General features: G+C 41.2%; 1 protein-coding gene across 1 annotated transcript; it reads left to right on the forward strand.

Moving 5' to 3' along the window:
* The first annotated feature begins 749 nt into the window (after positions 1 to 749).
* On the forward strand, positions 750 to 12,525 carry LOC119745265. The gene is made up of 2 exons (XM_038221501.1): positions 750 to 1,132; positions 7,043 to 12,525. Exon 2 carries the CDS (start codon positions 7,437 to 7,439, stop codon positions 10,851 to 10,853), a length of 3,417 nt encoding a protein of 1,138 aa, XP_038077429.1. The 5' UTR covers positions 750 to 1,132; positions 7,043 to 7,436; the 3' UTR covers positions 10,854 to 12,525.
* Positions 12,526 to 14,209: the final 1,684 nt, after the last annotated feature.

Consider the following 14,209-nt stretch of genomic DNA (forward strand, 5'->3'; position numbering starts at 1 on the left):
AGGCCTATATAAAGCTCTGAGCAGTATTATGAACATCACCACCTAGTGCCAAAATAGTGTCCACCACCCCCCTACACTTTTCAATTTGCAACGTCGGGGAAAGTTTCAAGATTTTGAGGCGTACCCCCCCCCCCCCCCCCCCCCCTCAGTCGTCGACACAGACTTACGCCACTGAGGATATATACAGCCTGCGATTAACGTTGCGTCGGTCCACGTTTTTTTTACAATTCGTTTATTTTTTCTTAATAAATGTTCAACTTGCATGATATAGCCAACCCCCAAAAAACTCCCCCCCCCCACCCGTTTCCAACCCTCTGACAAAAAAAGGTTTTTGCTTTGAGCACAAACATATCTGTTTTGCGAGCAGACTGGCTCCCAATCTGTACATTATCGATACTGATTGTGGGGCGGAAACCAGCCCACCCCGTGAGAACGGAATTATTGTCTGGCAGCCAACATTCGAAATTTGTGAAGTACTAATTCAATTCCTAAACACTGGCCGATTTTTTTTCCGGTCGATGTCTCATTCAAAAGTGAATACTTATTGTATTGCTGGGGAAAATAGCACAGAGGCCGGGGTTGTGCAACTTTAAGAAGAACAGAATAGGCCCTACAACCAATGGACTTCAACACCAATCAATGATCCAAGGTGTTGGGAGCTGATGAATTGATCTGTTCAGCAACAAAGACTTACATGGGGGGGGGGGGGGGAATTCCCAGCCCGATTATACAGACCGTACCATAGTCAGTTTTGTTGTGCGGTACGGATGAGCAGGCCGGGATCTTTTTGTTCGGCAGACGGTAGGCCGCAGGCTAACCAGCCAGCCGTGTCGCCACCCTCGCATTTGTTTCCAACCCCGCGCCAATCGGCTGTGGTGGCGTGGCCGACAGAAATGAGTATAAATACCCGAGCACTACTCCGGCTGGCGAATTGGATATTGTGCTGGTACTGTTCAGACAAGCCGGTCATGCTGTAGACATTGCGGCGGATCAGCTCCCTCAACACTACATACACAAGTTCATGGCATACGGGAGTGGATTCTTATACGCTAGCCGTAGATCTGGTGAATGATTTCGGCATCTGAAGACACCTGTTGACCACAGACTTTGATACCGACTGTACTAACGCTGAGTAAGTTCTGACATTTAAAAACTAGTTTGTTTGTGACGGGTTCTATATAACGGTGAGGCTTTCTGCGAATACCTATCTGGAAGGGAATATGGGTGATGGTTTGAATGTTAATTCATGCGTAACTCTATGCAGTTTTCCCCACATTTGTTATGTGGTCGTGGCTATACTGATGAAGTTTGCAGGTTATCACTGTGTGACTAATACATCTACGCCACTGATACTTCGCTCACCGTAATTGAACAATCGAATTACTGGAGTGATGGTATCAATTACTGGTATCAATTAAGTTCTTATTCTCTGTCAGCTTATTTTTAGTTATTATCACCAAGAAATTGTTAACGAGATCTAAAAAACAAAATGCGATGTCATCATATTCCTGAACTTACACAATCCGCATGGCGCCGAAATAATACTCGCGCGTAGGAGACTTAGTGATTGCGTGCGGTGATGGACCATTTGCAAAGTGCGCCCTCACTGATGGCACTGGTTTGTTATTACAATTCAATGACAATGACAGTATAAAGTGCCTACTCACGTGTATCATAAATAAACAAAGGCAAGCCCTCGGATGTTACGCCAGATGCAAGGGGTCTATGTGCCCCAAAAAGAAATGCTCTCTGCCTCTTAAATATGTAGAAAAATGACTTTAACATACCAGTAGAAAAGACCTTAACAACGGAAAAGAACATCTGTATAATCTGAAGTTGTTGTGTGTGCATATGCAGTAATCAACTGAACAGATATCAGTAATATCAGGTTTTTGTTTTGTTTTTCGGCACCAGATGTTTAGCTGGTGTATAATGTGCAAAGTACATGGAATGGCGCCTGTTGCAAACGGCCTTAGGGCGCAGACGTACTTTCCACGTGGTGGTATTTGGCTCAAGCCCAACTCGCTCCGCATCGGGAAAAAATGGGACTCGTCGTGGGGGTAATCAGTCTATTTGATGAACAGTTGCAAATTGAAGCATGAAGCCAGCTATGTTCTCGTGAGTCATTATGTGGTTATTAGTTACAGCAGGCTAGGCTTCCTATTCCACACAATGGCATATGTGTAATGCTGGTGCCAATCTTGCGACATGGGAAAAGTTACCAGCGCGTATCTCGTCGCGCACAGCATTCACTGCTTAAAACTTTTGTGTTCACAATTTTTTTTTCACAACACAATTTAGTTGTTTGCAATTATTTAAAATGGCTCTGATGTAGGACATGTGTCTAGACTGTAGCCATAGCCCGGGGAAATGATGCTTCAGTGTTTTCATAATTACTTGATATAGGAGATATAAAATGAATGACTATTTCGTCGACTATTGAGCTATTGGCCTAAGGGCGTCATGCAAACCGAATATTGTCGTATAGCAAACATTTAAGGAGGCCATATGTCACTCCGAGATATCTGCTGTAGTTTCAATTATTTAAATTGAATAATAACTCATGAAATAATACTCATGGAAACCGTTAAATTAATTGTGATGGCTCAATCGGACGCGTTATAGTGTTTTCTTTTTACAGTTACTATACAGGGCGTCCTCAAATTTTTTTTTTTGCTGCAAATGTTTACACCATCTTCATGGTAATAGATTTAGCTTGAGAATACCGTTTGTTTCATTGAGATTGCTTTTGTAAATCCAAAGATATGTTTGAATAACGGCAAAGCCAAGAAACCCATTTTGTGTCACTTTCTGTGAAGCAGTTAAAATCAGTATAGTCCTAGTCTAAAACCGAATCACTTTACTGTTAGTGATTTTAACATTAGGGGACCTATAAGCAGAGTGTGCAATATTTATTTATATTTACTTGAACTCTTGAACCTGTCGGTACTATTAAATTGTTTCAACATAAGAACAAAACCCTATCATGTCGTTTGAATGGAATGTTTGTCTTACAACCATAGGAAAAATCTTATCAAAAGAGCCATACTGGCATTGACTGATCTTTGAAGCACTCGCTTCCTAAAAGTGGCACAGAATGGTGTTTTTTGGCTTTGCGTTTAACCAAACAGATCTCTGGATTTACAAAAACAATCTTAATTAAACAAACAGTATTCTCAAGCTTAATCTGTAACCTTGAAGATCGTGTAAACATTTGCAGTAAATTCCGGTTGTAAGTTGGTGAAAATGGCGGGGTTTACATGCACCATTATTTTCAGGACACCCTGTACATGTTTAATACATGTATTTACCAAACACAATGACTGCATGTGCCATTCCGAATAACGAATGCATTCTCCGGTCATTAAAAATAATTTATTTAAGGAATTGCCATATGTCAACTCTACTCATTCTAGTCCCAGCCATCTCTCATAAATTATCATATTTTTTTTTAAAGTAAATATACATTTGTTTGTCAATCAAGAGGAATTGGTTTCAATCTCCTTGGCTTCTTTGACTGCATTAATTCGGTTAGAAATTTTGCAGAGCATTTAATCTAGTAGATTTGAAATGGGAAAACCTGTTAAAAAAAACACGTTCGGAACGACCCTTGGTGTTGTTCGACCGACTTCGCTTTCAGCATTGATAACGTCATTAAAAGGTCAAGCAGTGATATGCCTTTTGAATAGATACCTTCGCGCTAAAATGCACCCAGGTTTGGGTGAACTTTTCGTGCACTTTTTTGGGTGTGTAAAAAAAGACACCAATATGTGGATTGATTTTCAATCTTGCTCGTGATAGGCCTGTACAGAAAGCCCGATAGCCTTTTTAAAGATATACCGGAAGCAGAGGAGTGGGTTAATTGGGAAAATAAAAGAAAATGTAACGATTCCAAATTGCACCATTCTATTGTGTCCACCATATCACACAAAAAAAACTGGAGAGGCCCCTTGCTTACAATTTTTGTGATGTCCTAACGGGTCGGTGTGTCAGGAATTATCGTTCGCGAGAATACCACAATGATGGTACTGCAGACACGTTTTTCAGTTTCAAACCTACGACGAACCAACTACAGACATTAATGCATCAGAACTGTCTGGATATAATCATGAAATCTAATACCCTGGAATTATGCACCAAATGTAAACTGTGCAACGTAAGCTCTGCCATGTGCATTCACTTTTGACGAGAACTTCGAGATAAAAAAATGCGTCACCTGTTTGTTTTGACGATTAAAAAAAACAACCCAAAAGCCACGTGATGAAGATGTTCAGCCCCGTGACCAGATTTTTAAATTTTTTTTAACAGTTGTATCTTCTGTTCCAAAGCCACAAAATAGATGAGGGTTCAAAGTTTCCGAACAGCTTTTCTTTAGGGGTACAATGGACGCTTTTCTGTCTGAAAAAGAACAACACACAATGGTCTTGTGGGCCTTCTTCAAAGGGCATTCTTGTGTGGAACAATTAACGACAAAATCTACAGATGGAATTAAGGCAGGTTCAACCCTTTCGCCGTTTCAGTTCATTGCACTAATTTTTGACCCCATACCACTTGCCTGGATGTAGTACAAGTCCTGCTTAATCATACAGACTTTGGTACCAGTGGTAACATTATACATGTAGTTAGTAAGTCGGCAAAAGGCGAGAAAGTAAATATCTGTTAGAATTTTGCTAAAATTGAGAAATATACATCTTAACTACATATTGCGACAACTGCAAGGAATATTTTAAATTGTAACCTCATGATAACAAAATTATGAACCACAAAATATGCCCCCGAATGCAGTCTTTTCCTTGTGTGTATCCAAAGTTTGAATTACAATGAAACTTTTAAGTCACGTTAGGTATCTCTGTAGAGGCATGGCCGTGGCAATGATTGCGTCGCTAACAGGTGTTTGATGATACCCCACAAAAAATTGACAGCCAACAAATGATTGAAGTCTGTCCTTGAGGGGGAAATACAGAGTTGCGTTACCCTGGTAACATGGAACTCTAATTGCAAAAGCAGCCGAGGCAGTGGTTCATTATCACGTCCTACTTGGCATTATGAAGCCCCGTTAATGAAACTCTGCTTCGATCGAACGCCTACGGCTGTACAATTTTCAAAATTGGCGTGCTCTCGGCATTTTTATTACAGCATTTATTAGTTTCTTATATTGCCACGTCAATCACATTGACCACCAAACTTGGGCTCCAGCCTTTTGGCTGATTGTATACCAAGCGCGCTTTTGTATTTTTCGCTTTTGTTGTGGTATCTCCTCGTGCGAAAGTAACAAACAACATGAAAAGTCCAATATTGATAGGCAAATATTTCTCCAACGGGCAGAGCAGCAGTAATATCGTAATTTTTCTGTCCACATGTCCTTGCCTTTTGTTGTTTGCAGACAACACTGGAGAACATGCCCAGCAATAAGAAAATAACTGGATTCTTGAGTGACGGGGTATAATGTGTTTTTCTTTGGGTTGCCAAACGCTGTTTACAATTGCTCACGGTCGACGTTTTAATCAAAAGGCCCAGACGCTGGTACAAAATATGAAATAATTGGCAATCGAGTGACGTGTTATTTGTCATCTTGAATAATTGCATCTTCCAAGGCGTCTGATGAACGTTTGGCAAACGAACCCAGATACTGTCTCTTACATAAAACCCTCCGCTAGCGGTCGGAAAAAAAAGTGCAATCGTGGTGCAAACAATATCAATTTCTGCACAGTTCTGTCGGGTCGTTGGTTAATTGGACATGGACAGAATGATATTGAAGAGTTGAGTCATCGTATTAAGTTATGCTTATCAGTTGGACAAAGGGTCACGGTTTCTGGAGACAACTGCAAAAGACCACAGTCCATGTTGAAGGAAAGATTGACCTGTTTTGACCTTGTAATTGATAATAAAACAATGTACTTTCTGCTCTCACAATTTGCTCACTTGCTTTCTTCCAACTGGACGTTTTAATAAAAAATTAAGACGTTGAGATGGCCAGAACGGATTCATTTGTCATCGGGCATACAGTTTAAAAAAGGAAACTTTTAATGGCGGAACATAATAGATGTTTTTCCAAAAAGAATTGATTTGTCCCGAATATCTAGAACATGCTGGAATATACGTAATTAGGTTTCAGACAAACTGTAATAAATGTAATAATAGTAAAAAAATAATGATAGAATCAACCAATGTGTTTTGTATGCATTTGCGAAAATCTTGGTTGCCTTCATTGATTCATGTTTTAATGTAATTGAAACCATTAAATTCAAACGTCAAAATATTAGCCGTTTTCACTCTGCGTCGATGGACAGTTTGGTCTTTTGTCTTTTGGTGATAAACGTGGTTGATTGAAGTCTCTATAGAGGGATGAATGTTTATGGCTGTATTACATGTTATTGTGATCTACAATAGGTGTTTGAACTGCCAGTTATCAGTTTTGTTGACATGAGCCAACAAACAAACAAACAGACAGATGAAAGGCCTACACGGTAATCCGATAGGCAATCGATCAGCCACACCAATCGTTGCTTTCTACGATATAACTATTCTAAATAATCAACATTTTAAAGTTTCCTTTCTGATAGACAAAATCAAGACTCGGTTATCTAATAGAGAAGTGAATGAACGTAAGGGATGAAGGAAGGCGTTAAGGATCTGGGAGAGGACATATTCTGGGTTGACAAATTTAGGTTTTAATATTCAGAGGTTCTGGTAGAAAACTTTTGAAAGACTCTAACCGCCCCATAATAGCCAACTGGAGAATTTACTGGTTCATATAGGTACTCAGCCAAGTATATCTTGCTAACGCATATTCTGAATCCGTACAGCACAGACAAGAAATACCTTTCTTGACAAGAACATGTAAAGTAGATTTAAACAGATAAAGACCTTCCTTCGGCGAAGAAAGTTAGCGAAGGCTTGAAACGAACCTCCCACATTTTATTGTCGGTTCTTAGAATGTCCGTGCGTGATCTTCGATCAAAACTTTTGGTACTGACTCTCCATATAGTTTACGTGTTCATTATGATCCACCTGACGTTTATTTATGCCTTTTCTTTGGCAGAACTGGTGCGATTAGCGTGGGAATCCTGCCAGCCGAGGCCTTCAACATGTATATAAATCGATGCCGAACCGCAAGCTGAGTCAACTTGACCGACACTATCTTAGATAGCCACATTGTCACGCCCACGGACATTGGACCCTGCCATCATGATACACAACAGGCTGCACCCGATTGGTAATTTCGAAAGGACAACATCGAGGCTGTAGATATATACCACCAGACAGAGTTCACACGCTGATATGATACCACATTGGTTTGCTACTATTCTAGGCATGAACAAGCACAGACGAAGAACTGTTTTTCGCTAAATACAATATTTTTGGGTCACAGTAAAGTATCCTTAAAGATTTCCACCAATGAGATAACTTTGATCGTTGACCAACAAAGTGACATTATGGATACCAAAAGCCCATTCAGAAGTTCCCGTATACCACCGCACTTTGATGCCACAACCACACCCTACCTGCGAGCTGCCGCCGGTAACCGTGGAACATCGCAGCCCCTTTCAGCGACAGCCGCATCTCCCCACTTGGATCCCTCTGTTTACCACAACAGACACTACTTCTCAAATGAGCTGATGCAGTACCACGCATCCTTGGCAAATGTCCAAAAAATGCGTCAGCTGAACGCCAGCGCCACGCACTTTAACAAGACAGATGACTGTGTTGGAAGACCAGTGGAAAGCTACCGCCCTAAATCGATTGTTTATGGAAGTGCCTTCTCAGACCCGGAACTGAACTGGAGTCGAGCCATTCAGGAGACAGCTCTGCGAGATATGCGCAACGATATGCTGTCCCCCAACGCTATAGGGATGGGCCAAACAAAACGACCTAAGCATTGCTCCGTCAACTTAACACCAAAGCTGGAAGACCAAAGGGTGGTGCAGTATCACAGGTCAGGTTCCTATAACCAGGGAGTGCCTGCTAATCTCAACCATCTTCAGATGCAAGGCCGACCAGAACCGCAGCCTTTTGCAAATAGGTTTGCATTGCCCGGCATGGAGCGCACTCCCTCTCTGGATCCATCGTGTGGTGGACGAAGAGAGAGTGCCTTTTCCAGGCCGGCATCTCACACAGAGTCACCAGCAGCCTACAGTTCTCTTGATATGGAAATTCGGCGACTTCAAGGAATGATCACGAGGGTGGAGATGTTGAGAGAAAAGTACAAACATCAGGAGGGTACACTGCAATATCCAAGGGCGCATCACAAGACACACGCCCAAGGGATGCACGGTGGACCCTTCTCAGCTGCTCAGCCCAGCAGCTTAATGGCTTGGTACAGTGAAGAACAGATGCAGCAAGCGACTCGCGCAGGGAACAGGTCCAGTTACTTGAGTGGGTATCCATTTCAACAGGATGTTTCTCAGCTCTTTGCTCAGAAATCTGGTCCAGACAAAGATGTCTCAAAGCAGCGTGCCATCCAGCAAGCGAGATGTGCAACTGCACCTGTCAGAGAGTTTCCCAGGGATTACCTCCCTGACAATCATAAAGACGGAATGCCGAGAATCGTAGAGGTTCGGAGCTTGGCCCAAGGAGCAGGGCAACAAGCCATGTACCCAGAGAAGCCCCAGAGACTATATCCAGAAATTTCTCAACCCAAAGTAACATTTACCCCCAAACATAGCATAAGACTATCTTCTGAGTCCTCAAGGAATGAGACGGGAAGTGTGGAATCACTCGACAGCGGCGTTGAATGCATGTCCTCGCCCACTGATGCGCAGTCTCAACGCAACTTAGCTAGTGGGTACGGAAGGTTCAAACAGCTGGAAGACATGTACGTTAAAGACGAGGCGGTTGGTAGACCAGACTCCCATCAGTCGTTACCGTGCCATCCCTTATCCAACCCAATACAGCTATGTACTCCACCTAGCACCTCGCAGCTTGAACGCAGACCCGGCCTTGCCTTATCACCGCCGCTTACAAAGACCAAAAGAAAGCGGGTTATTCCAAACACCATCGTGGAAACTATGGCTAAGAAGCCAAAGTCTGGAATTGTCAACTCCGCAGATGAGACAAAAATGCCTGAAATCGGGCCAGGACATGCGTCCTCTGTGCCCAGGGAGGAAAATAACTACGCACTGGATTTAAGTTTGAAGAAGGGACATACCCAGGACAGGAATAGTCCCAAAGAACCGTTGAAAAGTCTACAGACACAGACTCATTCGGACAATGGAGCAATGAACCTTTCCATACAATATAAAGCAGGCGTTGTGGTCCGCTCGAAGAGTTACCCGGCGGATAACTGTCCTGGGATTCTTCACCATCACGGGAAAGCAGCATCGATGGAGGATCTCGTTGCACTCTCTGTCAAGTTAGCAAACGAGGTTCCCCGAGGGAAGGAAGTCAGGGATCCGAAAGAGAACATGAGTCAAGATCAGCAGCTGGAAACAAGGGGACGCTTCATCTCTAAGCTCATACGGAGGGCTGAAGGCATGCTGTTAGAAGGACCTGGTTCGGCGTCTAGCAGCAGGGGAAACGGAACCCCGGAATCAGCAGCCCCCTCTGATATCAGAGAGTTCAAAAGCACCACTCCTAAAACACCTACGGAGAATGTCGGAGAGGACAGAAACTGGACCACCAACTCGCCTGAAGATCACTCGAGCAAAACACCAGACTCGGCCGAGTCGAATCCCAAGTCGCGCATGCCTGGAACCAAGAACCCTCTATACATTGACGTGATGGTGAATGAAGCTCTGCGCATTTTCATGTCACCGCCCTCGGAGGAGGAGATTGAGAGACATGACATGTCCATATCATTTGATTCTCCGAGCGAGAAGGGGGAGAACCCCGTCTGTAATTCTCCTGGTCCACTGATCATTAGTCAGGATGAGACTGACAACGACAACTGTAATATACCTGCCGCAGCTTCACTCCTAAGGGAGCCTACCAAAACAAGAGAAATGGGAAGCACATGTGCAGCTGTTGTCAGTGAATACACTGGAAATAAGCCATGCCAGTGTATAGAGAAGTCACTATCTGCACAAAACCGTACAGCACAGTCTCCGGTGACATTTCAATCGCAACCTTTACATATCTCTAAACCCCAACCCACTCAGAACTCTCAATTTCAACCCGCCGAGCACTCTAAATCACATCCTACTCAGAAATCAACGACTGCTCCCCAAGCATCCGGGTCCCCGACAAGAAAAATGAAGTTCCCCGACGTCCGCGTAGTGGTGCGCCCGCTGCAATCGATTGCCCCCAAACCGGTCACCAAGATGAGTCCACCAATCCTGATCCAGGCGCTCCCTTGGGTCCAAGCAGATAACGTGACCAAAGTGCCTACCGCGAAACAGGAATCTCCGCCAAGCAAACCAGACGATTCACAAGACAATCTGGAAGGATCGGCCTGCTCCGCCCCTAATTTTCTCATCCCCACGGAAGATGGGTTCCGGCGGATGCAGAAGGTGGACGCCAAGATTCGGGAGATCTACCGGGTGACGGTCCAACCCTTGGAGGTTGTCCAATCTAAGAATCCCCGTAAGCAGGTCCTGAAGGCCTCCTACAGTGTTTACTACCGTGAGATGAACTTCCCCTGCGTGCTGCGTTCGGAGGTGCCCTTCGTACCAACACAGCTTCTGGTCCAGGACCTGTTTCCCGGGATCAAAGCGTCTAGCGTTTGCAAAGCGATGCAGCACTGCAACATCCTGAACCGCTACATGATTCGCCACGAGCAGGAGGCATTACAGGACCAGCTTAGGAGGCGGGGCATTACCAGCTGTAAGCTCCTCCCACTGGATGAGTTCCATGACAAATGGGATGAGATACTGAACCGCATACCAAGCGTAGAAACACCAGAAGCTCGGAACTAATGTTATTAAGAAGTGCAGAGACCGTACCCCAAAAGGAATCCAAAGAGAATACTATTGGTATTTGGTATTGGTATTGTTTTATTTCCATACATCACATTAATAATGTAACACAGTTATGTACAACTATAATTACAAGGTAGAAAAGAGAAAAAAAGTACAAAAAGTAACTGATTGATAATACAGCGGAATTCCAGCATATAACAAGGATGTTTTAAACTCAATGCAATACGTTAACAACTCGAGAACGAAAACAATCTAAGTTCTGTGACTGCATTAATATCCACAATAGTGATAGAAATGTAATACGTGTACTGAATGCTACGGGATAAATAAATTATATTACACTGAAAATAAGAATATTCTTTCGGTACTTTTTAAAACCATGCATACTTCTAAAGTAAGGTACTGGAGTGATTTTATGCCAGAGAAATGGGCCTTGGTGTCAAACTGTTTTAATAAATTAGTTCTTGCTTTTCCAATGTAAAGCTTAGGTGCTGATCTGGTATTATGTAGGCCTAAGTGGACCTCAGTACATGTATTCTTCTGAAACAATGATTTAACTTCACAGCAGAAGATTATTTTCAAATTTAAACATAAGGATACCCAGGTGATATTTGTATAAATTGTGAGCGTGTTGAGTTTCTTGAAGAGGGGTCCGGTGTGATCTCTAGGACTGGACTTCGGGATAACTCGTAGCGACTTCTTTTGTAAAATTACTTTTATTCATTAGAATAATCTGAAAATTACCCCAGACTAAAAATCCACACTAAAGATGGGGCAGAGCTAGGGTGTTATAAATGGAAAATAGAACATTTGTTGGCAATATGCACTTTAGCTTGCGCAAAATGCCTAGTACATGTGAGACTACTAAATACGAGGATTGAATGAGACATTTAGTTCAGTATATTCTTTTTTGTGTTGAACAGTTGGTTGATAATTCACGCTGAAGTTAAAGGGAGGCGAATTTTGTTGACACCTACAGGCTTATAGTGACGTTCGCCGTTAACCTTTTTAACAAATGCATTAATACAAATGCGCTTAAAACAATTAAAACAATTAATTAACTTGGCATAATGCTAGTAATTAAGATGTAAATTGAAAAAGTCACTCAAATTAAAAAAGGTCACAAAAACCACATCAAGATAGTGATGAACAAAGATTTATCCATCAGGATTTTCACTAATAAGTCTTGTGTACAAAGCTTTTACTCAAGAGAGCCCTTTTTCATTTTGATAGATTTTTTTGGTTGGCCTTAACTGACAACCTACTATTTTTTAAAAGATAAAATTCGTAATGGCGAATGGTAAAAATTTAAAATGACAATTTCTATTAGCCACGAAGCTGACGCGACAGCGTCAAGCGTGGCACTGTCTTAGCATATTGACAAAACCCGACATCCGAAAGAATTATTCGCCGACACTTTTTTAGCTGCCAAAGCTGTTTCGCATTTTCCTGTTAGCGAAAGCGACCACTCACTTATCTTACCTTAAAATAGAGTTTAATTCTGATAAAAGCACTATCTAATGAAACAACAATTTGTGACTGTTTCAACTCAGCGACCGCGCAGCTCTGCGACACATCCAACCTTTCTAAAAAATAAAACGTCAATATACCCCGTTTTCCTTTTTATTTGAGTAAGTGCACTTACTGTTTTAAACATATTAGGTTTATTTTAAGCGACAGTGGGCATTTTGTCGGACGTCAATCGAACGGAAAAGGTGTATATAATAATGATTGACAGGTGTATATATAACTTGCAAAAATAAATTGCCCAAACTCTCACAGTGTCACGTTCAAAATGCACGGTAACAAATGTTTAATAATACAACTCGTGGGTTGTTATACGCTAAGCATGCACGACGATTTGCTCGTACATGTATAGTAGATGAACGTGCCTTCTTTTTTTTTTACAGTACCGCTTTACTTTGTTACTGTATTTTTCTAAAAGTAACTGTGACCGTCCTCATGTTTTCTGGTCCTATTTGATACCATAGCATGCTTTTGAAATAATGTTATGATGTAACAGCAATATCGCCAATCTGTTACCCTTACATTATTTTTAAAATGTGAACTGGTCATGAGATAAACAAACTGTTCATTTTGCAATGCTAAACCATTTTGCTACACTTCGTCCTATACGTAAATATTATTATATACAGGGTGAGTAAAAAAAACCCCGAAACCCAAATGTTGGGACAATTGTTTAAGTGAAGTTCTGCATGTACCACTTTCAAAATCTAGGATATGAAAGCCCAATTCATAAGCTTTCTTTTAGTACAAGATTATTCAAGTCACTCATGTACTTTTCAAGTTACGGAGTTTAAACACAACCGCCGTTTTAAAGTTCTGTCCACGGATCACAAAAAAAGTGTGCGTTCTTTCAGCAAAACGAAAACAATTCACACACATTCTTATGTGATTTGTTTTCGTTTGGCTGAAAGAACACTGAACTTTTTTTGTGATCCGTGGACAGAACCTTAAAACGGTGGTTGTGTTTAAAATTCCGTAACTTGAAAAGTACATGAGTGATTTGAATGATTCTTGTACAAAAAGAAAGCTTATGAATTTTGGGCATTCATATCCTAGATTTTGAAAGTGCTATACATGCAGAACTTCACTAAAACAATGGTCCCGACATTTGGGTTTTGTTTTTTTACTCACCCTGTACATGTATATAATGTGTATAATATAGAGAGCTGCAGCACTTTTATCGTTTTGTGCATAAGAATGCAATTTTTATCAGATATTTTTAAATACAATTTGTATTTTGTAATATCCAAAACATTGGAAGCCGTGCATTGATATACGATAAATTTGTAAAATTTTCAATTTGTTATTATGCTCTCTTTAAATGCGTAAATAGACACTTAATGATAGTCTTATTCTTGTCGACAACTTCAAGGTTTACAATTTTTATGTTTTTTTTTTTTAATTTTTACAAAAAAAATATTGAATTTCTTTTGCATCACTCCGTTACGGACTGATCAGTGTACAATAAGAGAAATTCTTGTTTTGTACATACACGACGTAGATATAATTAGGTCAATTTTATCATTGCCGTTTGCTTTTAGTGGGTATAGCGCACCCTTTAATTCATTTGAAATATTGCTGGTATGCCTAATTTCGTTATTGATGTATTTTGCAATGTACGCATTTTAAATTAACGTTAAGCATCGAAAGTAATTGTGTGAAACCCCGGAAACATTTGTATCAAGGCAAGTTTATCATTCTTTGTAGTAAATAGTCTAGTTTGTTTACACTGAATAATGTTATATTTATGGTTTTACATTTCAAAGGAAGGTTAAAATAGTGGTTAAGATTATTTCTGGCATTTTTTTCGACGTAGAAGTAGAAAT

This window comes from Patiria miniata, unplaced genomic scaffold (assembly GCF_015706575.1).
Source record: "Patiria miniata isolate m_02_andy unplaced genomic scaffold, ASM1570657v1 HiC_scaffold_7, whole genome shotgun sequence".
NCBI lineage: Eukaryota > Metazoa > Echinodermata > Asteroidea > Valvatida > Asterinidae > Patiria > Patiria miniata.